General features: G+C 41.7%; 1 protein-coding gene across 1 annotated transcript; it reads left to right on the plus strand.

The window, feature by feature from the left end:
* Window positions 1–9,969: 9,969 nt before the first annotated feature.
* On the plus strand, window positions 9,970–11,017 carry rnf152 (ring finger protein 152; the record flags this gene model as incomplete). Its single annotated transcript, XM_079181055.1, has 1 exon — window positions 9,970–11,017. The coding sequence occupies one exon, from the start codon at window positions 9,970–9,972 to the stop codon at window positions 10,627–10,629; it is 660 nt and encodes a 219-aa protein (XP_079037181.1). The 3' UTR covers window positions 10,630–11,017.
* Between the last annotated feature and the right edge of the window lie 14,886 nt (window positions 11,018–25,903).

A 25,903-nucleotide genomic window follows, 5' to 3' on the forward strand; every position in this document is an offset into this window, starting at 1 on the left:
TATACCACTAAAATAAAGCAGTCGCTAAAACCTAATGGGTATGAAACAAACAAACACTAACACCAGATTAAGAAGTCCTGCTACATGCTAACTAGCCTTAGCCTAACTAGCTTAGCAGAGTGGCAGTAACTGTAGCCTAACTATAGATGAATTAAGGCCTTTAAATGACATACTTAAATATATTTGTATCACAAATTAATTCATTAAAGTTGCTCATTAGTTTAGAAAGATGAAGAAGAAACACATTGTGTTATGAGATACTTCTTTTTCCCTGCAACATTTAGAATTTCCTAAAACGGAGCACAGTGTGCCTTTAAAAGTTATAAGTCAAGGTTTTAAAACTTATACAAACTGTGTAACAGATTTCTAAGTAGCCTTCAAACTTTTGTGCAGCGTTATATTCTAAATGACACTTTATTCAGAAGTTGTTCCACACAGTTCTGAAGTACATTCTTGCGTGTAAAAAGTTGCTCAGTAATCGAGACGTTAAATGAAATCAAGTTGTCAGAAACCGTTAAAGGCACCTTTATATATAAAAGAAGCTGCTGTCCTCAGGCGTGCTACTGATTCTCTTTGCCTCCGTTATTCAGACGTGTGAGGGAGAGATCGCTTTGAGCGGTAAACAATGTCGCCCTGCCTCATTCGTTGGGGGTTTGCCCATAATTATCGCACCAAAGTGACCAGAGAGAGACTCTGAAGAGTCGAGGGGTTGACGAGGAGACATGAAACAGTTTGAGGGGCGACTCTAAAAATGTGTCTGCTTCGGCACCTCGTTTCTTTTCACCCCAGAGCTCCTCAAGGCGATGTTTTCGACAAAACAGCAGTGATATGACAACGTCTGTCTCCTAGCAACATGCCAGATCTCAAATTGGCTGAGAGACCGTTGAAAGCGTTCGCTCGCAGCGTCGCCGTGAGTGCGAGTTGAGGTGCAGGTTGAACAGCAGACAGACAAATCTCTAATCGGGCTAAAAGTGTTTTTAAATTTCTTTTATTATTTCTTTATTCCCCCTGAACGTTTTCCTGCCCAGCTCCTTCACAACTCAAGTTTGTCTGGTTGTAGTAACACACACACACACACACACACACACACACACACACACACACACACACACACACACACACACACACTCCCTCTGTGCTGCTTGCTGATGTGCGAATGATCTCGCGCTCAGTCGGCAGAGCAAGGGCTCGTGCTGCGTTCGCTGCGTCAGAAAGACACGAAGCAGCCGCAGAAAAGATGCACGATGTTAAAACCCGTCTTCTCAGGTAACCAACCGCCTTCGCCAGGAATAGTTCTTATTTACCGCCCTCCTATCAGACGCCCCGGTCGACATACTCACATACTCCATAAAAAAAGACAAGTTTTTCGAGCCTCTGGAGGACCCGAGCCCTGATGTCTGTCCTTAGCAGCACATTTTTATCACCCTCTCTGAGGTGAAGTCTTTTATTTAATAAGTGAATCAAAGTGTTTCATTCCCCAGCAGGATGTACTCCATTTGAAGGAATGAGACCTGCTCTTAAAGGATTTCTGGCATGAGAGGAAAAAAGTGCATTACATTATGAGTCATGAGGAAGACCACTTTCGCTCAGGAGATGTTTGAAAGAGTCGTCTTTCTTTTTCAAATTGGTTGAACTTTTCAGGACTGTTGACAGCGCCGTTGTCACCGTTTTTTCAATAATCCTCATTTACATAGGCTCCATAAGCAGCCTCGTAGCTTAATTAAAAGTGTCAGCGCTGTTTGAAGTTTTGGGCAGAGTTGCCGAGCTTCGCCTTTATCTCAGGACTCCGGGATCTTTATTTGAATCTGCAGATGGAGATCAGGCCTCCGGCGGCACGAATCGCAGCGTTCACCTCTTTCATCTGCTTTGAAAGTGGCACAATTTTCTCAGTGTAGAAGATGCCTTTCATCAAAGAGCGGGGATTTGTTTTGCTGATGAGAGTTTTTTGGACTCTGCGTGACCTCGCTGAGGATTGAGGGGATAGCGGAGGAGCTTCACATGCACACAGGTGTGTGAGTACACAAACACAAACACAAGCTACACTCAAATCTCTGGAAAATATATACAAATATACATAAATAGGGCAACTTTAAAGAAGCAAATGAAAGATGGTTACTGTTTATTTAGACACATTTTCCAGTAAATGTAGCCGTATAAACATACAACCTCAAATTGAATGAATAAATTAGCCTACAAGTTGCTACAGTCTGAATATCGCAAAAGATCAGTTGAATCACAATCTCACCGAAGAATAAGAGAATCTGACTCTTCATTTGAAGTCAACTTTTCTACGTTTTGTGGGCGCTACTCTAAACTTCTTCAGTTTTATTCCTTTAGTTTACCTTTTTGGTGACTGTCTGCGTGTTTGAGGACACTCTGGCCAGAGAGGTGTTTCAATCAGCACTAGCCTCTCCTGCCTATCTTCCCTGGTGGAATAGTTGTTAACTGTAACTCTCCTGTAGTCCAATATTAGCTTTAGAGAATGAAACCAAATACCTGGAGAGACGTACTGGACAAACACCCGTTGTCCTCCACTCACCTCCTGCGGTTGGACGGTGCAGGAGTCGGTGTCACATTCTGGCAGAGCTGACGCTCGCTGGCTCCTCAAGCTGGAAATTGCCATAATGTGTCCTGCAGTGGTCGGCTGCACAGGTCTCTATCAGGGACTCCATCTGTGCTGACACACACACACACACACACACACACACACACACACACACACACACACACGCACAATGCATCAATATGCAAAAAAAAAAGCGCTCACTTTTATGAACATATGTGTGATATTGGAGCATTAATCTGCTGCTATCACAGCCTAAGCTGCAGGGATTTACTCCCTTTCAGCCACAAGCGTGAGTGATGTTGGGCGATCCGGTCCGGCTCACAGTCGTCGGTCCTGCTCAACCCAAAGGTGTTGCTGGATGGGGATGAGGTCATGGTTCTGTGCAGACCAGTAAACAGAAAACATTTCTTCATTGAGCTGACTGTGTGCACAGAGAGCTAACGGCTCACAGTTTGTAATGACATGTTTTGCACTCGAAGCGAAAGGTTCAAGTGGATTTGATCTCGGAGACGTCTCCTTTTTGGGGTCATCCCTATATGTGTGTTCCCATGGTCCTATGTTGGTGCAATATACACGCGTAGGTTTCTCTGAGTCACATCAAGAGTTTGTGAGCTGTTTGGGGGTGATTTCAACATTTGACTTTGAGAAACATTGCTGGGAACATAAAACCCCTTTTGAAAGACCTCGTTAATGTGTCACATAACGAGGATATTAAGCTGGAGAGCATTGATACGCTCCCCTCCTTTTGCGACGACTCCATGATTAATTAAATTTGGTCACAGTACTTGCTTTCCTCAGACCCTAACCCACAACGAAAAGCCAAATCTCTAATAATTGTCCTCAACTGAACCTTAAAACCACGACGTTATCCTCACACAGCCCCTTTTGGAAGAAAGTATTCTACATACGCTGTAACCTTTAGTCAAGGACTGTTCTCTGTCCTTCTCGCCTGTGCAGTTTAACATGAAACGTATGAGAAATGTGCCGCAGTTTAAAGTTAATTGATGAGTTCTGGATTAACACACGTTGCATAAAAAGCAGCTGCTGTTGCCCTTTAGCCTCGGCGGCTCCTGTGTTAAATCTGCTCTGGAAGAAATGTTGACTCACTTCCAAAATGTGTGTGTGGGTTGAGGATAATCGGGCACAGCAACTATCTATATGCAAATGCTGGCTCAGCACATTGCCCACAGTGAGGACTTAAGACGAGAACACGTTTATGATGCTGCAAAGATCCCTATGGCTGAAACATGTCTGTTCTGTCAGCGTTTATTCACTGATTCATTTAATACTTCAGCAGGCATAAGTGACAAGCAATTGGCATAAAGTCAGCACATGCGTCACAGCACAATGCATTTATCTGTCATTTTTTTAAATGAGTGAATGTACATTGGGGCGTAAATGGAGAGAGCCACAAATCACACGGAGGGACTCCAAATGGAGCAGATCAGTTTTTATTGCTTCTGGTTTATCCTGTTACCTTTTCTGCAGTTTTAATGTCTGTTGAGGGAACGATGGCGTGAGAAAGAGTTGAATAAAGGACGGCATATTCTGGATATCTTTAGTCCTGTTTTATTTGTGTGTTTGGTTGTTATAGATATCTCCAAAGCTTGCCAACAGATTTCAATAAAGTTTAGTTGAATGTTCGGCCGTGAGCCAAGGACCTGTTGGCGTCACTCCAACCATCTTTTTTTATTTTTATTAGGATTTATTATTATGACCAGGTAGGAGCTGCATCCAAATTTCCAACCTCTGGCTTGCCAAGTCTGTGAGAGCACCGGGTTGCAAGAGGAGAAAAAAAATGTGTCGTGAAAAGGGGATTAAAACCTCCATCTTTATTTATTTTTGGGATCAGAACAGATTTGACATTGACAAACTGAATGTGATAATAAATAATAAACAAATATCGTCCTCTACGGCAGCATGATATTGCCAAAAACCACAATTGATCAATGTTGAGTTAATGATAATAGTGATAAATCCTGAGGACAGAACCCGAAAGAATCGATCAATCAATCAATCAAAGACCGAATTTGTCCCCAGTGCGTTGGTTATGTACACGTTTAAACACACATAAAACACAGCGGCATGAACACAAAGACCAAAATAAACAAGTAAATACTAAGTAATTAAACGGTGCGTTTCTTCTTAACTTTCCAAATGTCATTGGAACGAATTGATCAAATTCTGAAAGCGACGATGAGGCTCTGAACGGCGGAGCAGAAATACATATCGAATATGAATCACATGAATTTATTTATCATCGTTATCGTCGAAGATTTCTTGATTGTTTCATCGCCCGGCCTCACCATATATACGTCTACATTTATTATTCATTATTATGGAAAATCATCTGAGGAGAATTTGGTAAAAAGTACAGTACGCAGAAATACACAAAGCGATATACAATGACGAGTATTTCTATCACAATCACTTCTGTTATCAGAGGATTTTGGCTTTTCACAGCTGCATCAGTGTCAGCGTTTGTTCTTGGCCCAATGAAGACAGTAAATAACAGCAATAAATAATGTACGTAGAATTAACCATCGCTTTATTCAAGTGGTCATATTTTGTTCACACTGTGCATTTTATTATTTATAGTAAGTCATTTTCTGGTGAAGTTCTTAACTCAAGGTCCACTTATTAGCTTTTTTCCCCCGGAGCTTTCAACCACACCCTAAAGAAAACAATTGTGATTAAAATCTATCCAACAAAAAAAGTTTCCAAAGTCAAGTATAAAGTTAAACGCTTGATAGATACGTGTTGTATCTTTTAAACTGTAATACTAAAATATGACATGCACGTATGTTTTTAGTACTCCGGGATCACTCGGGCTCTACATGTCGTCCAGATGTTGCAGCTGAGTTGACGTCGTACCAGCTGACTTTGCACCTGCTCCATGTGAACGTGCTGCAACAACGAACAGATGTGTCGTAAGAGCAGTGACATCACACCTTGACATCATCGACTCGTTGACATTTCACTGCTTCACACCACCTCCGGGTTTGCAAATGAACACGTTTTACTCCCCCCCCCCCCCACTGCTGTTTCCATAGTTTATTATATCGAGCGGGGTGGAGCTGTGTGTGTGTGTGTGTGTGTGTTTGCATGTGTGTGTACTTCTGGCTGTGGTGGTTATTTTTAACTTCTGTCTGCGAGGACGAGTGCACTTTCTCCTCGGCTGATTGTGGAGGCCCTGAGGGAACATGTGTGTGTGTGTGTGTGTGTGTGTGTGTGTGTGTGTGTGTGTGTTCACTGACTCCCAGTGGGCCACAGGCATGTTGCGTTGGTGGGGGCTGCTGCTCGGTCACTCTGCATCATTACCAAGTCATACGTCCTTCGTCGCTCCCCCGACGACGCCACAAAAACACTCAGAATTATTAAAGAGTCTTTTTACATAAACAGACCCGACAGCGAGGCGCAATCAAATCCTAAACTCTCCTTTTTAACGGTTTCTGCTGATTCCACTTGAGAATCACCGTGATTCAAAGCGTCTCCGGGACCTCTTTAGGGTTGTGTTCTGTTGTGTTTCTATGTCGGTGTGGCAGAAAATAGGTCACAAACTGATTGGAATCCAGGTCGCCCTGGTTACAGCTCAGTTGAGCCGATAAATCATATTGTTGAGTTGCGGCCACGGTCGCTCCTCAAGAGCACACGTGTTATCCTCTTCAGAGTCAGAAAAAAGTTGACCCTGGAGGTTTTCATTGTTGCCTTCGACGACCTCCGTCGAGAGAGAAAGAGAGAGAGAGTCGACGTTGAGCCGTGAAGCAGAAACTGTAAATAAATTCCTCAGACATGACGGATTTATGATGCCGACATAGTTTGTGATTCATATGCTGCTGAATAGAGCCGCAGCAAGTCGATCAGTCGAGGCGATCGGCAGAACATGTATCAACAACTGTAGCTATTTCTTTAGAAAAGTGAATATTTGCTGACTTTCTTATTTTTCTATGATATTAAACTTAAAAAACAAGCAATATGTAAACGTGAACTTGGGCTTTTGTGAATTGTACAAGAGGCATTATTTGCTGTTTCCTGAAAATCAATTTAACAGATTAATCAACAACCCTCAACTCGCAAATACATCCAAGTGTTCACAGAGCAAGATGAAAACAGCACAGACCAAAAAAAGGAGGAGAACAAATAGACAATAAATAAACAAAAATGTCACACATTAAAATGTCAAGATAAATAACAATCACTAGAATAAATAGACACAAGAGATATAAAATGAAAACTGATGATTAAGACTTAAAAACTAAGACAGTAAATAACGAGCACCAGAGTAAAAGCTAAAGAGAGATATGTTATTAGTTATGCACCATTTTTCTTGCATAATAACCTTTTATTTTTCTTAAAAACATGATTGGTTTGAGGAGTTACATACTCATTTTTGAGTAAAATCAATCATTTGCTCAACATGCATGTTGATCTCTGGGGTTTGGATTTTGCACAAAGCACAACCTTAGCTTGGTTGTAATGTTTGAGATGCTGCCATTCGTGATTTGATAACTGCCGTGGCTTCGATCATCGTGCTGCTTTATTCTACGACCGTGACATGTAGAAAATGAGTGACAGGGTGGCTGTGGAAAGGGAAAGATTGAGGGGAAAGGGAAAGGTGAAAACTATAAAGAATTGATGCAAAGCAGAAGAGGAAAAGCTTTTCAGTCAGAAGGGAAGAAGAGAGAGAGAGAGAGAGAGACTGGCTGTATGGGAATATTGAGCCACAAAGCATTTATGTCAGATCAAAGCTAATCCTTATCTTCGGGGAAAGGGGATTCCGTAATACCCTGGGCTGTCTCGCCCCCTCAAGGGCAGCTCTCTTTTCTCTGCTCGGTTTCCTCTCTCCTCACTTCTCCGTAAAAAAAACGCCAGGATTTCTTCTTTTTTTCCCGCCGCGCCTTTTTTCCCCGACTTTGACTCTGTAACGGTGTGGAGAGAAACTAGGTCAGCAGGGAAAGAGCACGAGGGAGGAGGCAGGAGGGAGGAGACGTTCGTGATATACTCTAACTTCCTGTCGTCTCACTGCTAACTGGACACAGTGATTGGTTTACAGTAAGATTGAGTTACATTTTGTTCAATTTGGGAGAATTTGAACTTGGTAAATTGAATCTGTCTTCATGACGCTACAAAACATTCAGGTAGCTACTTGGCTAATAAAGTTTGTATTGTAAGTCGTTTTTTCTCTTTATTTCAGGACATTGAAGTTATTAGAACTGTTCTTCAAGAAACTATTATAATAAAACACTTATCAGGGACCCGCATATGGTCATTTTGAGTGGGTCCCCAATATATAATAAGTATAATTATGGTTGTATTCATGTTTATTGAAAATGTCGCTGACAAATAAAATCTCAAATGTAAAATAATTCATCAACAAAGGCTTATACAAATCAATGATATAATAACATAATTAGTTGAGTCAGGAATGATGTGAAACTTTTACTCTAGAATGAACTGATTAGACATTTATATGCTAATTAAGACGAATGTTTAATAGGATAAAATGAGGAAGTGATGACATTTGGTGGAGGAGTCGGCATGTTGCATTCCGGCCGTCGCCATCTTGGCTTTTTTTTCTCATGACTTCTATACAACGAGAGGAGTCGCCTCCTGGTGGTCATTAGGGAGAATGCAGGTTTAACACACTTCAGCATTGGTTTTACTTTATATGCGGTCTGGGAATGCCTTAGGATCCTCCAGGAAGAGCTGAAGGACAAGGAGACGGACAAGGGCATCTTGAGGTATTGAAGGATCAATCGATGAAATGCTTTTAAAAGGATTCGGGTTTTGATAAGAAAATTCTGTGTGGGATTTCGATTCGATCAAACGCTATCAAGTCCTCGTCTCGTTGCAGTTGTTCAAGGTCAAATTTGATCATCTTCTCTCGTCCAAATGAACCAAACTGAAAGACGCCAGACGGGATAAACTGCGCCGAGCTTGCCTGGTGTGAGCACACTCTTATCTGTCACCGCCACGCCGGTGTCCCCCACAGGGCGCTGTGACCAGTTTAATTGCCTGAGATCTTGTTTTTCGATAAAGGACTGAGATGTACGGTGTTGCAGGGCAATCAGTGGTCACCTGTTTTCCCCCATTTGTATCGCCGCTTTTCTCTACATCTCTCTCTGCACTCCATCTGTCTCACTCTCGCTGTCGAGCCCCGGAAGGGACACTGTTGAGACGGCAGCGAAGAGACAAAATCTAGTCATCTTCAGTTTTCACACTTCTAACAATTTGGGCAAAAAAAATAAATACAAGGAAAATTCGGCATGACCCTGTTTTGTATTCATTGGTGTATTTTTTACACATTTTAATCACGTGCAAAAGGAAACTTTTGCAGCATCCGCATGGATTAACACGGTAGATGTGATTATGCAAGAGGAGGAGGAGGAGGAGGAGGAGGAGGAGGAGGAGGAGGAGGAGGAGGAGGAGGAGGAGGAGGAGGAGGAGGAGGAGGAGGAGGAAGGAAAGTGTTTTTGGAGTCTGTGGCCTGAAGGAGACAGTTAAAAGAATTATCCATACTTAACAGAGATACGGAGGCGAAGGGTCGCTTGAACTCGACCCTACCGCAGTCAGATGGCGGCTGATATGCACGATGTGTGCTGAACATGATAATATCATTGCATTGTTCCACCCTCGCACCAACCCTCAATCAGAGCTGCATCTTAGCTCCCTGCTAATGTTGTTTTGGCATCATGCAAGTGTCAAAGGACGAACATGTCTGCAAGTTTTAGCTCTTTAAATACGAAATCATGCATACTTCTCATTTTTGCTGAACAGATGCTGGGGAGGTCTTCCAAGCCCTGATTCATTCGTGCATGTGTGCGACTGTTTGTGTACGTGCACACACTTTCAAATGTCAGTGAAACCACATTTTCTACACGGCCCTTTGAGATTTAGTTGTAATGCATTTTTGTGTTTGTGCGCTTGTTTTTGCTGTCGCTGAGAGTGAGGACAGTTGTTTGTGGAGGAAAGGAAAGGAAATGTAGCTTTGGTGTTTTGGTTAAAGTTATGATTGTAGTGTCGGAGAGAAAAAATATAGAGAAGTGTGGAATGCAACTATATTATGATGGTTTTGGTGTTTTGTTTTTTATTTTTTACTAAAATAACACCAAAGTGAATCTCTACAGAACATTTTTGTTGCCCTTTTTTGCATAAAATAGGTAGTATGAAGGTAGTTTTAACTGTTGCCGCACTCATTTTCTCAACAATGCATTCTCTTCTGTTGCAGATGGATGACCAAGCTGCTGCCAAAGAGCTGTGACACCGCTGTGAAGTTGTGGACGTTGTGTTTTCTCAACTTGGAGTTGTGCGACCTTTCTACTAGACCTGTTTGACCTACTTTAACTGCTGTTGTCTGCCAGTTAATAGCATAAGAGACCACCTACCCATCTTTAAAAGAAATAATGGAGACTCTCTCCCAAGACTCCATTCTGGAGTGCCAGATCTGCTTTAACTACTACAGCCCCCGTCGGCGGCCCAAACTCCTGGATTGCCGTCACACGTGCTGCTCGGTGTGTTTGACCCAGATGCGCAGCAGCCAGAAGGAGATTCGTTGTCCCTGGTGCCGCAGCGTCACTAAGCTCCCGCCGGGCCTGTCCGTCTCCCAGCTCCCAGACGACCCGGACATCATCACCGTCATCGCCATCCCTCACGCCTCCGAGCACACGCCGGTCTTCATCCGCCTCCCCAGCAACGGCTGCTACATGCTGCCGCTGCCCATGTCCAAGGAGCGGGCGCTGGGCCTCCCCGGGGAGCTTGGATGTCGTTTCTTGCCTGGCGGCCAGCAGAAGGGGTTGACCGTGGTGACCATCCCCGAGCAGCAGCCTCTGGGCCTGGCCATGAGTCTGGAGGGGATGGGGATGGGGATGGGGATGGGGATGGAGATAGGCGAGGGCGAGAGGAGAGTTACTGGCCCGGTGGGGGGAGGAGGAGGGAAGGGCTCCACGTGGTCCGGCGTGTGCACGGTGATCCTGGTGGCGTGCGTGCTGCTCTTCCTCCTGGGCATCGTGCTGCACAACATGTCCTGCATCTCCAAACGCTTCACTGTCATCTCCTGCGGCTGAGGGCGGGGGGGAGGCTGCTCGGACTTCCGCGGACCCCCCCACCCCCCCCTGGATTTCCCCTGAGAGCCCCGCCTCTCCTCAAAGACGGGACTCTGCTGAGGAGAGGGGACGAAACTCATCATGGGCATCCAAGGAAACTACAGAGCAACATAAGAAGATTGGAGATGAAGAAGAAGAGGGCAGGGAGGAGATCCATGTACAGTCTGCCATTGTGTCCCATTTCCTTTTATTTGGGAGACTGAAATTAAGATGGAAATAAAGATGCAAACCTTCACTTTCCTCTTTCCCGCCCCGAAACTCCCGTCCTTTTCCCGTCCTTCCTTTTTCTTTGAAAGAACGCTTTGGGAATTACTCCAGAAATGTGTGTTTGCCCAGCTGATATGTTGTTTTTTTTGCCCAGCTGACATGTTTTGGCTCGGGGCCGATGTGACACTCACTCACAATCACAGCCGTTGGATTGCCTGTTTAGTCTGTGGTTGGAAGAAGTACATCGGTTTTCATCGTGTTGTTGAGCCGGGTGTCGGTTCCAAGTGCGGCGTCTCCAGCTGGTACTGCAGTACGAAGGGTTTCGGACTTGGCTGCGCTCCGTCCTCTTGATGCTGCAGGAATTAACTGTGCAGGATCCACGTCTGGCTCCGTCTGAATCATCGGGGAAACGGTTCAGAACAAACTGTTGCTCCGTGTAGTTAGTAAAAGGATTGTTGTCCAAAAACAAGGACAAAACATGGATCGGATTGTTCATTCATGCCATCATATTACACGCCTCAACTAAAAACACGGGTAGTGAGTTACTTTATTAAGGCAGATAAATTAATTTGTGCTGAAACAATTAAGCAATGAAAAGATGACAACAAAAATGAACTTGTTTTACAGCTTCTTTTCTGTAAATTCTACATCATTGCGTTTTGGACTAATAGTTGGGCAACACAACTAATTTGAAGACGTCAACTTGGGCTCTCAAAACTTGGGATGGTCACTATGTTCTGAAAATATAAATCTTTACTAAATGAACATTTGAAGAAATAATTGATTAATTGGTCGTGAAAATTATCACTTTCTGTCCCGTTTTGAATATAGTGGGAACACTTGGTGCAGCTTGTAGGATGCTAGCTGCCAAAGATTTATCAAAAGAATTGTTCAATATACTGTATTTAGCATTTAAGACATCTTAAAAGGAATAGTTTGATATTTTGGGAAATACACTTATTCGCATTTTGTCCGAGAATTAGATCAGAAGATCGATACCACTCTTAATTTCTGTGAGCTATACAGTGGCTCTAGAACCAGTAGGCCATTAGCTTAGCTTAGCTGTATCTTACGTTTTACAAGATAAAACATGTTACAGTAATTTGTGCGCTTTAGCTGTATTTTGTAAGTACGTTTTTTAACTTCGAAGAGAGCCAGGCTAACTATTTGCCCCTGCTTCCAGTCTTTCGGCTAAGCTAATCTAAGCTAATCGCCTCCTAGCTACAGCTCTGTATTGGTGCTGATATCCTGACGAGAAAGCCAATAAGCGCAATATCAAACTATTTCTTTAAATATATAGAATTAAATTGGAGATGGAAGACAACGTTGTTGTTCTTTCTTCTTTGTTTCTCTTTGGCAGTATGTTTTCCCACGATCTTTCATCGATTATAGTAAACTGCCCATCTACTGTTTCCACCCCAACCTGCAGATCACTATCTCCCTCCAAAGACACACACACACACACACCGTCGACACCCTTCATCTTTATACCTTTACCTTATTTAGAAAAGTGGTGGATATGGGCTCAACAGTGCGGTGGCGTGTGTGTGTGTGTGTGTTCCTGTGTGTGAGTAATGGGTCATTAACGGGTCAGGAGTGGGCGGATGCTGCAGGGTTCCAGTTAATGACGACCGTATCGATTGATCTGCTTTTGAATATCTCTTGCATCCGCAGAGATGGATGCTTCTCTTCTTCTTGTTTTCTTCACTTTTCTATGTTAAGGCAAGCAATTCGTCTGTTTACTGTACCGTTGATGCAATGGAGTGTACAGTGCACACAAACAGGGTGAACTCTTTTGTACTGCAGCCTCGTCGTGTACAGAATGATTGTAATTTTCTTTGTCTTATTTTCTGATAACTTTCTGTTGTTGACATGTTTTACCTGGTTAGTATTAAGATTTGAGATGAGGGGGCTCTTTTCACTTCGGGGCACTCAGAGATGGCATGACACAATATAAAGAAAGAAAGTGTTTGGTCATTTTTTTGGTATTAAGTATATAAAGAATTATATACTGTACCAAAATGCTATGTGTAAATACGTACTGTATATCCACTTGTTTGCTCACAAATAATTCCTAGATTTATTTAATGCATCACTGAAGATTGTTTTTTATTATTTTATTATTATTTAAAAATCTATTTTTATTTCCCATATCAGCATGAATTTACCATCTTCTACTTTAAAAAAGAGCAGAACTTGTATTTTGCATCTCATATCAGCACGACTTCACCGCCTTCCGCCAAACAAAAGTCTGAGATTTAAATCAGACTTTAAATAAAAAAAACAAGAACAAGAAGAGAACATTTGGCAGCTTCGGGCTTCGTATTCTGTTCTGAAAGCGTTCGGGGCCACAATAGAGGACAACCGTTTGATGTGCAGATGCAGTGAGAGTTAAGTTCAGCTGAACTGGTTCATGTGGGACATGCTTTCCAGTTGCAGCTCCTGCTGTTGCTATGAGACTATGCTGAAAGTCCCTTTTGAAGTGCTGCGCCGCTTAGCTGGAAGTTGAAATATTTTTAGCTCCGAGCACTCGGGCGCTCTGCGGACTCTAAAAAAACCCCAAACTTAATTTCTCAGCACTTGAAGTTGAAGTGTTTTTTCTGGCGCCACCCGATATAACTCTGAGTTTAAACAAAACATTAACCATTTTTCATGACATCTTGATGGCGGCTAGGTGACCTGTGACCTAAGGCGTTCTTTATACTTGGCGGCTTTATTATTACTTAATGCTTTATAAATCAGTATTAATCCATTCGTAGGAACAATTTCATGTTGTGAAAAATGTGTTCGGCTGGTGAAGCTCTAAATCTTAAAGTGACAGTGGACTACCCCGTCTGTCAGTGTGTTATTACTGATCTATTAAGCAACAATAACTTACCTAAAACAAGCCATTTGTATTGTACGGCTTATTAGAAAGTAGCACGAAGAAATATCAGATTTATGGGTGGAATTGAATCAAAGAATGAAAGTGAGAAAAGTATCCAGAGATTCTTGCTAGACACAGTTTGAACTGTTTATTATGGGATATCACTCATAAGTACATCACACTGATTCTTTTGAGATATCTGCCACCACCACAATATAATAGAAGTGAATGGGATTACAAATGTATGATTACAAACACAAAAAATGTACATTAACAATTGACAGTTAATAGCAACATCTGGCTCCAGACAAAATGTCCCCATTTCCTCTGATAGATTTCAGCTATTCACTGTTTTTTTTATGGAGAAACTGTTTCTAGAAAGAGTTGTTGCTTTTAAAATTTGTCTCAGGTATACACAGATATAACCCGGGAGGATTAAACCAGCTAGAAACCACAGAGACATAGAGCCTCAATATCGGCTGTTCACACGACGTCTCCATCAACCTGCTTCCACAGCGGTCGACCCTCAAATCACTGGGTCACTGCCAACGTCACCAAAACCCTGCAAAAAAACCCATCTGTCGTTTAATTTAAAACATGAAAGAGAAGTGCAGGGATTTAGGAGTTAAATGTGAGAAGGCGTGCCGAAATAGCTCGTTAAATTGAAGATTTCTTGCAGGAAAATACAAACACAAGCCAGTATCAACAGCAGCAACATGCTCACCGGGTTCACTGCAGTCGTGATAAATGAGCCTGTCTTCAGTCCTTTCCGTCTGCCAATCCATCATGAACGAGGCTCATGCACGTGATGTTGTTGTTTCACCCTTATAGACTGCTGATATATGAGATTATTGATCTGTAGGTGGTAAAATCCCATAAACACTGTAAAATGCTGTCAGCCACAAAATCGAGGATGTACACGTTTGTTTTCTTATTTTTTCCTTGTGAAATTAAACGATAAAAGAACACAAAGGAAAAGATCTTTAACACAAAGTTCTGCTCTAGTCATATAATTCAGTCTTTTCACATGACATTTTCCTTTTGATTTCTGAATCTCCTTGCTGTCCTCTGGGATAAATCTTCTTTTTTTTTGCTCCTCTTCACATCTGTTGAATTCTTTTACGTGACTGAAGAAGCGTAGAGAAGGAAAGGAGGCTTGTCATTTCTGTGCCCGTTGTGTTTGTAAAAAAACAATGCCGTGAAGTTCCTGTTGTAGTTTCCTGTTTGTGTCGGGTCCAATCGACGGCTGACGATGCAAACAGACGCTGTTTTTGGTGAACTATTAAAGCAAATGCTCTGAATCTGAACAAGGACTCCAGCATTTTTATTTGGGCCCGTTATGGATCTTTTTCAGCTTCAACATAAATGTCCATTTGTAGAGAAATACTTGCACTCCACACTATAAGATAAAAAAAACTTTATTTATCGAAGTCCTATATTTTTTATGGCCGAGTGAACTCGGTGGAAAGCAGGCTCTCTTTGTTTACCCCCAGGAATCTCTTTTCCGCTCAAATATTTATTGATGTAGTGTCGGGGAGGTAATTAACGCTCTCCAGGGACCAATTGCAGCCGACTTTGCGGCAGCAAAACAGCTCTATAGCTCACGGGCAGCAGTGGCAGCACACTCATCACGGACCGCACCGCCACAACCAGCCATCTCTATCCACTCTTTAACGACGCCTCCTTTATTTTAATGACCACAGAATAGGTTTTTATTTCAAGTGCATCAATCAGCAAAGTGTGGACTTGAATCATGAATCCAACATTTAATATTTCCCAATTTTTTTCGCTGAGGGTTTTTTCTTTTTCATGGACCTTCTGCTTATTACTTGATTTCTTGCTCTGATGCATAGTGGCTTGATTGGGATCAAAGTTCTGTGTATTAATCAAGGACACACGTGAATATTTAAGGATATTTAACTTGTTTTAGGTCTCAAACTTGTCCCCACTAATGGACAAAACTATTTCACCACAACAGCATTTAGCATTTAGCAGTTTTTGACGCTATTACACAAAGGTGTGGTTTTGGTTATGGTCTGTTTGACTCTAAATGGACCATCATTTACTAAATGAACATCATGCTGTATTGAAGAAGACTTTAAACTAGAGATTGAGACCATAAACTCATGTTTACAATGTTTACTGAGGTAATAAATCAAGAGAGAAATAGTCATTTTCTCATAGACTTCTATACAACCAGAGGAGTCGCCCCCTGGTGGACACTAGAGAGAATGCAGCTTTAAGACACTTCCAGATTGGCCTAACTTTTCAGAACCGGAGGTTGTTTCTGCTATTAACTAATGTTTGTCACTGTTGCTGTTAGCTTTCTGGATGTGAATAATTCGATTTTACTTGTGCACAGAGACCGAACATAATGCGGTATTTCAGTGACTCTACATGAAATCTTCCCACGCAACAAAAACACTTTCCAAAACTTCAAATTTCCATATTATTTTCATTTGCTCTAAATCAGAATTCAGGCAGCCAACAAACTAAAGTGCTATTGATGTAAGTAAACCCTCCTGCAGCTTGATTGTCTCCAGTATACTTTTAACAGCTACTTTCTGAGTGCAGGTTTACCCTCTTGATGTAGTGATCCCCCCCACCCCACAGATTTAAACTGACTGATCATCTGCATGTTTTATTCAAGTCAGGAAGTCAGAAATTCCCACAGTATTAAACGCCGGGGTTTGTCAGAGGAACTGCTCTCTCGTCTCACCGTATTATGCGAGCGCTCTGGAGGACGTATCATCTGTTCATGGCAATACCTCGGGAGACTGTCATCTGTTTAAGTCTAGCAGCAGATGAGACTTCTTTTCCTCACGCTGGAATAATAAAAAAAAAGGTTCCTATTTGTAGGAGGCAGTGTTGGGTGACAGTGTGCAACAGAGTGAATTAAAGCAATATCATATTTTTTTTCGGAGAACACTCCTACAGTATGTCAGGCAGCCGGAAAAACTTAAATATTTGAAAGGATTAGAGGACAAAGTTCACGAAGAGGGAGGACTCCAACCTGGAACCTTATTTTATAAGACATGCAGAGGATGAAGCGCAAAATTCTCATTTCGGAGGAGACCGAGACTGGGACATTTTTAAGGCACTAAAGTTACAGTTGAGAGCCGGTGATGGAAAGTACCATTACTTAAGTACTGCTCTTAAGTACATTTGAGGTACTACTTTATACTTTTACTTCACTACATTTTGGAAGCAAATATTGTGTTTTTATCTGACAACATTATTTATTATTACTTTTCTGAGGGGCAAGTGCAATCAATATTAAGTGCACCAGCTTCCCACAGTGGGGCACTAACACTCAGAAAGTATTCTACAGCAGTGTTACCCAAACTGTTTTCTAGGGATATTTTTTTCGGTGCTGGGAAATTAAGCTAAATCTTAAATGCCCAAAACTATCAGTTCCTTAAATGGCCACTTGGGGCTGCCTCCTAAAGTGAGTCAATCCTCATAGACGTCCATGTTAAAATCCAACTTAACAGCAGGAATAAACATGTTTACAGCCTGGTAGAAAAAGTAGTTTTGATTTTTTTAGCTAATATCGCTGTTCATGACAACTGCACACGGGTAATTTTTTATACAACTCACCTTGTTCAATTTATATTAAGGCTTAAAGTCAGGCATATTTGATTGCGTGGCCTCTTTGGAGGGCACGTTTTATCTATAATAGGTGCATCCAAGATGAACAAAACGAGACAGTGTATTTTTTCATATATTTAATCTCTGCTGGATTTAATGTTGATCACATCCAACGATATTGAAATTGGACTCATTGTCTGAACTAATACCGGTCACATGGAAGCTTATTCAGCGAGAATATTATCCTTGTATGAGCTCTCATTCCTGCTTCCAGGACCCGAGATGATCAAACAAATTGAAATATGACAGCCAAAGAAAATGACCCTCACTTAGCCGGAAAATTGAGCGTACAGACGGGGACGGAAATCAGTTCTGTTCCTCGTGAGATTGTTCCTTTGATGCAGGTAATGGCAGGTTAATTAGTGTGTGTGTGTGTGTGGGTGCACTTTCATACATGCAACCCTCAGTCTGCACAGTAACTGATGGCTGGTGGGTTTTTGGATGCAAAGCATCTCATTAGCATTTTGACAGCGTCCAGTATGCAGGAGGACATTACTAATCAATCCCACGCTCATGAAATTCACAAGCTGATCTTTTTCTGGAGGCCAACACCTTTACGAGGGTTTGAATTGAGAATGGTATACATTTCTTAACCTTGTGCCTGAAAACCCGTTTTTAAAACACTTAAAAGTGGAGACAAAACAATTTAGATAGACACTGAATTTAATGTTCCTAATTTGAAAGCAGTCTTTGGAGAATTAAACCTCAAGGTTACTTTATCACAGAGATTTTAACTCCCACCAATAGTTTAGTGAAATGGTAATTTAAATGGCCGGAGCAAAATAAATCAATGGGTTTCCTTCCAAAGTGAATTAAAATGCCACCCACTAAGAAATGAGGGCTGGCATGACGGTAAAAACATTCTCTCATTTTATGACCTTTGCTTGCTTGCTCGATTTCTTAATATTTTAATGATAGAAAATGTGTTTTAATATATTGACCCATGGCACTCAGACTTTTAAGAACTGGATGTGAAGCAGTAACATTTTGAAACAAATCACTTAAATTGCTTTAATTATTCACTACGCTACTAATTGGTACTCTGATCCTTGAAAACATGAAGAAGCTCTCAGGAGTCAGTTTTACTCTACATGGCCAAAAGTATTTGGACACACAAACGTTATATTCCTTTGTGTTTGTTGATAGTATTGAGGGCAAAGATTGGTTTAAGTTTAGGTTATGGTTTTGGATAATATGATTTATCTTAGGTTTATTTTACTTCACTTGAAGAGAAGATGAACGACAGACAAACCAAATAATCTAAAAAGGGCTGGGAGTGGGGAAAGAGCAAAAACACCAGCTGACTATCAGGAGCTTATAAAGTCAGACCAGGTGAGCTGAATTCTGCCCGACTACACATCAACTCCTCCAGGTTCCTTCAGGGTGAGGAGTCTTGCTCACATTAAAGGTGCAATGTGTAAGATGGCCTCATGCTCCGAACAAATAGGGGGCAGCATCTCACCTCCTAAATACGTCTACAAACATTCAAAATTTACAGACATCAGTTATTAAAAAAACGAATAAATATTGACAGCGCATGAATACGCAAAATTCAACTACACTGCTGAAACTCTGTGGGCCGATCAATATAACACGCTATCTTATAATCCTCAAGATTTTAAAACGTATAAAACAAATGCATTCTCCATAAATAATGCTCTGAAAAAAGTATCTGGTGAAGGCCATCGCGTATCACAACAACAAAGTTTATTTATATATATATACTGTATATATGTATGTATATATATCAATTGAGAAGTGGACACTTTAGTCTGACCACACATACAAAGAAATATGAGAAATCAGCATTAGAAGCATCAAAGAATATAAGAAAAACCTTTATTTTCTCCAGCTTGACAAAACTCGGATCAGATTTTCTGTATCAAAATGTATTCAAAACAATTACCCGTTTCCATGCCAGTGCAATCATTTCCTAGCCAGGTGATGCTAAAGTATTTATGATGTTTTGATGCATTAAACTCAAAAAACACCAACCTGGTTTCTCAGTAACTCTCTAAATAGTAAATTCTCTGTGTACTTCTGCATGAATATATAAAAGCGCCCGTCATGCATTTGAGATAAACCCTGATATCCATCTGGTGTTACTTCGGCTCAGGAAATGACGCTCATCACGTCGCTCCTGCTTCTATATTTCCTGCACGACCCACCCCGATTGGAGGCACACGGCACGTTCCAATCAACAGCGGACCTTTTTTCCGCTCAGACATTGTCTCGCTGTGGCCTTTGCCACGAGCAGGGCAGATGGCCAAAACAGATCCTGAACCGCTTCCAATGTTTTTTCAGCGCGTCCGACATCCCACTCGACGGACCCACAGTAAAACAAAAAAACAAGTGTGAGAAGTTTGTTGTCTTCCGATGCTGCTAACTGCACAATGGAATTCATGAGCGCGCACGAAGGTTCGAGAGGCAACCGAGAGCTCATTGGGGGGGAAGAAAAATAGTTGTGATTTGTATGGCTGTGCGGGCTCCCATGTGTTTGTCTCATTTTCTTCACAGAGGATGCCCACGAGGTAACGGTGGGGTATAAACAGCAGATGGTACGCTTTATCAACGGCGAGCACTCGGCTCCTCGTGCTTTTCTTTGAGCTTAAGTATTGTTTGTTTCAAGTCCAGCCCGAGCCACGCTTCCTCCCCCCCCCGCCCGAGCTCCAGAGCCTGAAGTAGGTACATGCAGTCATTTCCCCATCCCCTCCCTCCTGCTTCACTCCTGGAAATCCCTCTCTGATGCCGACAAATACCCTGATCCCTGATTCCCTCGTGCAATTACACTTCAAGGACTTAATCACACTGGTTGACACTCGCCGCCTTTTCTGCCCTAGGATTCTCCTGTTTTTTTTTTTTTTTACCTCTCGGATTGACTCCCTGGCTCCGACTTAATTACTGATTTAATAGACATGTTTTTTTTTTCGTTTCCCCTCCTCATCTGTCTCTCCGAGCCCGTCGGTGTCTTCTTATCTTCGAGGAGGGGTGTTGAGAATCACAGGGATACCCGTTAAGAGAAGGTTTAATTAGCAGTGGAGACAGCTGGGAGTGTTGCTTGCATAAGAAATGGCCTTTTTGTTGGAGAGTTCTCCGTCAGTCTTTCTCAGGGACTGCTGGTGTGATGAAGATGGAGATGGGGAGGGAAAAGACAAGATTGATTTCAGAGTGAGTTGTGTGTGTGTTTTTCTTCAGGCTCCCATTTAACCCGTCACTTCAGCTTTTCCACTGCTGGGCCTTCTTATGTAACATTTAACATTCCCTTCTTACCCCACAACACTGTCTCCGTTTAGAAGTACAAGAAGTGATGACAATTATTCAGTGATTTTAACAATTGAAATGTGAAACATTTTTAGCTACATCTTCAAGGACAAAATAGCAAATCTCTCATTTTTTAGATAAACTAAATGAAATCAAACAGCATCAAACTAATTGATAAATACAAAGTCTTAGAATTGTTATTAAAAAAGAAAACCTCACTCATAGCTGAACACATTTTTTAAGCTAAAGGCTAAAGTAAAACAAAAGCTTTACAACATAATACGATTAAGCTAGCGAGGCTCTACTTACATACCAGTGATTTTAGCTAAATGCTAACGTCAGCATGCTAACAATTACAATTTCAACGCACTGATAATTAGCAGATACGTTTACAACGTTCAACAACTTGAGTTAGCGTGTTAACATGCTAACAATTGCTAATTAGTATTAAACATGAAGTACAGCGGAGGTTAAAGGGAATATCATTAACTTTGCAGCTATAAACCATAAATATTCAACAACGTTTTTCAAATAATTCTGACTGGAACATGATTGTGTGCACCAAATTTCATAACATAAAATTTCACTCAAAGCCACAAATGTCAACCTCAAGGTGGCGGTAGAGAAAAGGTCAGGAATTCCCTCTATTCATTATCATTCATCCTCTGGGGAACATGAATGTATTTACTAAATTTAATAGCAATCCATCCGATATTTGTGGAGAAATTTTACGCATCACCAGAAAGGTCCTAAAGGAAAAGTCAAGGGATCATGAAAAGTCATTAGCATTCATTCTCTGGGGAACATGAATGTATTTACTAAATCCCATAACAATCCGTCCAATAGTTATTTAGATATTTCAGTCTGGACCAAATTGCTGTGCTGCTATTGTGGCTAAAAGCATAGATAATGGATGACAATAAGAACAATAAAAACAATTCCAGTGTGAATGTGTACACAAACACACACACACACACACACACACACACACACACACATTTCTTGGAGTCTCTCCATGAGGCTCTTCTGATCTACAAACCACAGAGGAGCTGAGTGGCTTGTTTCAGTCTGACCTTTCTGGTTGGGAGAGGGAAACCATCAATTGGCGTCAGTCTTTGTGACGGACCGCTCGTCCTTCATCGCTTCGATACTGCGTCAATGCAGACGACAACAATGGAAGTAAACAGACCTGTGAGCGGTTTGGAGGATCAGACTCATGCACTCCCTGACGCTTTTCATCATGAAGTGCTACGGCAAATTCGATCCAGTGATGTTTATTCATAGATTGTGTTCTACAAAAGGAGACGAAATAGATTTAAAAGCAGCGACAGAAGAAAACTAAAGAATTGAGATTTGTAATCCATAACGGTGAACTCTTTGTTGTCCTCGTTCTTATATCAGTATGTAATCGTTATTGTCACAAGGTTGTGCAGCCATCAGCGACAACCATTTTATAAAGTCCAGGTGACAAAACAATAAATAACCTTGAAGGATAATGTAAATTTACTCTTTTACTGCATTTAAAAGGTTTGTCAGAGCGTCCTTGAACACGCCACAAATGATTGCAAACTGAAAAGAATGGAAACAGACTATGGCTCCCCATCAGTTCAGCAAATCCATGAAGATTTCTTAGTCCTAATGCAAAAACAATTGTATTTATTTAATGTATGTTAGGATATGTACCTGGATGAGTTTATCTGTTGGCCGGTCTGGACTAAAATATCTCAACAACTACTTGATAAATTCGTATGAAATTTTCCTCTGACATTCATGTTCCCCAGAGGATGAATCCTACTGACTTCGGTGATCCTCTGACTGTTCCCCTAGCGCCACCTTGAGGTTGACATATGTGGTCTAGAATGAAATTTCTTCACAACTTTTGGATGGATTGTTACGAAATATAGTACATATATGTTCCCCAGAGGATGCATATAATACCAAACATATGCACACCTGATGACATTCCCATCAGAATTATCTGTACTTTATGTTTAGTGCAAATAAACTAATGTCAGCATGCCAACATGCTAAACTAAGATGGTGAAACCTGCTAATCATCGATTAGCATCGTCATTGTGAGCTTGTTAGCATTCAGCAACCTCACAGAGCTGCTAGCATGGCTGCACACTTATAAACCTCGGTTATACTTTTTCAAAGGCAAGGACGGCAGCACGGATATTAGCTGACGAGCAAACGTTTGGATCTTTTTTTAATATTTAATTAGTTTCTTCATGCGGCAAACCGACTTTCTCAAAGCTCCTCAAAGTATGTTCTATTTGCCCGTTCACGTCCGCGTGGTTAGAAAATGTCGGAAGGCCTTTTTTCTGACGTCACTTTGGTCGTGCGGATACCAGTGACCCTCGCGAATACAGCGAGCATAAATCAAGCTTGATTTTTGTCGATTTTTGTTCTGCAGCTAGTGCCGCACTAAATTAGTGTTCATTTGTTAAACGACAGTATGATTTTCATTTGGCTCGACCTCCACTGACACACGTTTCTTTTTTTTCTCGGTCTTTACTTTGAAGCTGCTGCAGGCGCTTAACTGTCCAAACTGGAGTGCTCACTTATTTCTTCGTGGCTGTTTTTTCCTCTCCTCCTCAGCCCATCAAATGACAGGTGACCTCCCCCCTGAGAAAAAACACATCTCCGGCCAGCCTTTCATTCCAGGCAGTCCACTCCCACCCCCCCGCCGCTGCGCCGGTAATCGCTCAAATCGCTGCTCCTCCACTCTGACCTGAACGGCCCTCCGACGAATCCACTCGTCCTCAACCAGACATCCCACTGGTCACCACATCTCAGCCATCTTTCTACCTTTTTATTGAGCCAGTGTTGATGGAGAGACACAATCACCTGTTGCTCTTAACAACAGTTATTTTATTTTTTTCCTCCTGCATCTTATCCACTCATCTCTGCACTATGGCCTCAAAAAGGTTCCACGTCCAATTTGTTCCTCCTCCTCTCCTCTGAATTCAGCAAAAGCTTGCGTACGCCGTGTGGACAACATTGAACCTCACTGGTCCCAAGAGGGTGTTTAAATGTAATTTTTCTACCGGAAAAACATTTCATGCTCAATTTGGTGGTTCCTTTAATTAGATTTGTGGCACAGATTATTTTCCCGTCAGCGGTGACAGGGCTGTGAAACGAGCCGAGGATCAATGCCGTTGGGAGACGACCTTTGCTGCAGGTGGTAGAAATCTACATTTGCATATTTCTACATGAGGAATGTGGTTCTGGATTTAGTTCTCCACCCCCACACGCACTCTTAAAAGCCTTGTGTGTTTTGATAGTTCAAAGAGGCATAAAATGAAAATTAATTCTGCAAAGCGCTCGCTCTCTCCATTTCACTGACGTTTTCGACATTTGCCGATGTATTTCCTCGACCGTCCCGTCGCGGGGTTTTAATTTATTTACCCACTTATTGATTCAGATAGTTCCCAGCGATGCATGGCCCCGGTGCAAATTATTGGACTATACTGGAGTATTGACTGTAGAAAAACCTTTTATTGTGCCATCATCACACAGGCCTGCGAGCCAATTTCTGCAAGCAGTGCAATTTTTTATGCTCACAATCATAAAGGCAGACAAGAAAGATTATGCACACACACACGCACACACGCCCACACACACACATGGAGGCAAACACCTGCACTTGCTCAGTGTGAGACGGCCCGCTTTTCTTCACAGCCGTGCTCCAGCTTGTCTAATCCATCAGTTGTGGAGAAAGCGCTAGGCCAGCCGTTTTCACTAAATCCCCCATCGTCAAAGTCATCATCCCGGCCTGCCTGTCCCCACACCTCAGACCCCTGAAACGATTTGAACACGGCACCGCACACACACCCTTTGTTTTTGTCACCAAAATCCTCACTTACTCCTCGCTGTGTCTAACCGTGCAGATAGCAAAATGGTTGACTGAGCTTTTTGATTTGTCTTCGCTTGCTGCCGTAATGTTGGGCTTCTTAACGCGGGGGTCTACGGGGGCTGACTCGTTTTTGGAGCCAGTCTCAAGTGGTCATTGGAGGAACAACAGCTTTTGGCTTCGTTTCTCAGCAGAGGCCGCTCGGCGAGATAATGTGCATTGACAACACAATGGTTATAGTGCTTCAAGCCTATTTACAAGTTTTCATTTCTCCATCAAAGACACATTTTAATGACATTTGATAGATGTCAGAATTAATTTCAGACTCTGGCTCGTGCTTTTAAAGTACATATCCCCCCCCTCCCCCCCTGCAGCTGTGATGTGTGTGAACATGTATTGATGTGGACATTGCCAATGAAAACGTACAACATTCTGCAGCGAGAATAATCAGGAATGTCCGTGCGTCCAGCTCACAATATATTTAAAAGCTAAAAAGTAAATGTCATGACGAGAAAGTTCAGAGTTCTAAGTGTTTTTCTTCTCTTTCACGCTCTTCCCTCAAACAGGACAAACATTTGCACAAGCGGCTCCACCGGAATGCAGGAAATGTGTATTTACGAGTTTCCTCCTATTAAAAGAAGCACCAGAACCCACACAGTATTTTAAGACGTCCAGCCTGTAATTATCCTTTGAGGCAGCAACAAGCCTGCATGCCTTGAAAGATAAGAAGAAAGAGAGAAAGTCTCCGTGAGGCTCATGAGACAAAATACAGAAAAAATGAAAACAAATGTGTACATAGAAAATGACACTGAAGCAAAAAACAAACGACAGCATAAAAATATTCTTACAAGTAATGTATTGGATTAGTACAATTAATTATTAATACCAATTTCAGTCTAACTGTTATATATTATATTCATCAGCGTCTCCTCAGGCTCATTAAGACATATTTGCTCATTAATTACAGATATCCTTCTCCATATTTGTAATATTGCGATATTGTCTAATTATTGTTGGTTTAAGGCGGCATCAAGTGATTTTAGACCTCTATGAGGAGAGAAAGACTCTAATACAAGACTCTCATATTGGAATATCACCAGCAGAGCAACATGAGGAAAAACAAACCAAGTAGAATAAAAACAAGCAAAACTCTTCGTCATCCATCAGCTGCTTTAACAAAAAACCTCACGGTACTTTTGTTCCAGAGGGAAACTTCCCTCTTTTGTGATGGAAAACAATCTTGCATGATCTCAAAAGTAGATGAATAAATATCTAATTACGTCCAAAACTAAAACAGGTTTTGTCAGTTTGTTTCCACCCAAAAGTTTTTTTCAAGTTAGATTCTCAAAACAAATATCAAACCATATTTTAAATGTTAGAAATGTATGCGTGTG

The sequence above is a fragment of the Pholis gunnellus genome (assembly GCF_910591455.1).
Source record: "Pholis gunnellus genome assembly, chromosome: 20".
Lineage (NCBI taxonomy): Eukaryota > Metazoa > Chordata > Actinopteri > Perciformes > Pholidae > Pholis > Pholis gunnellus.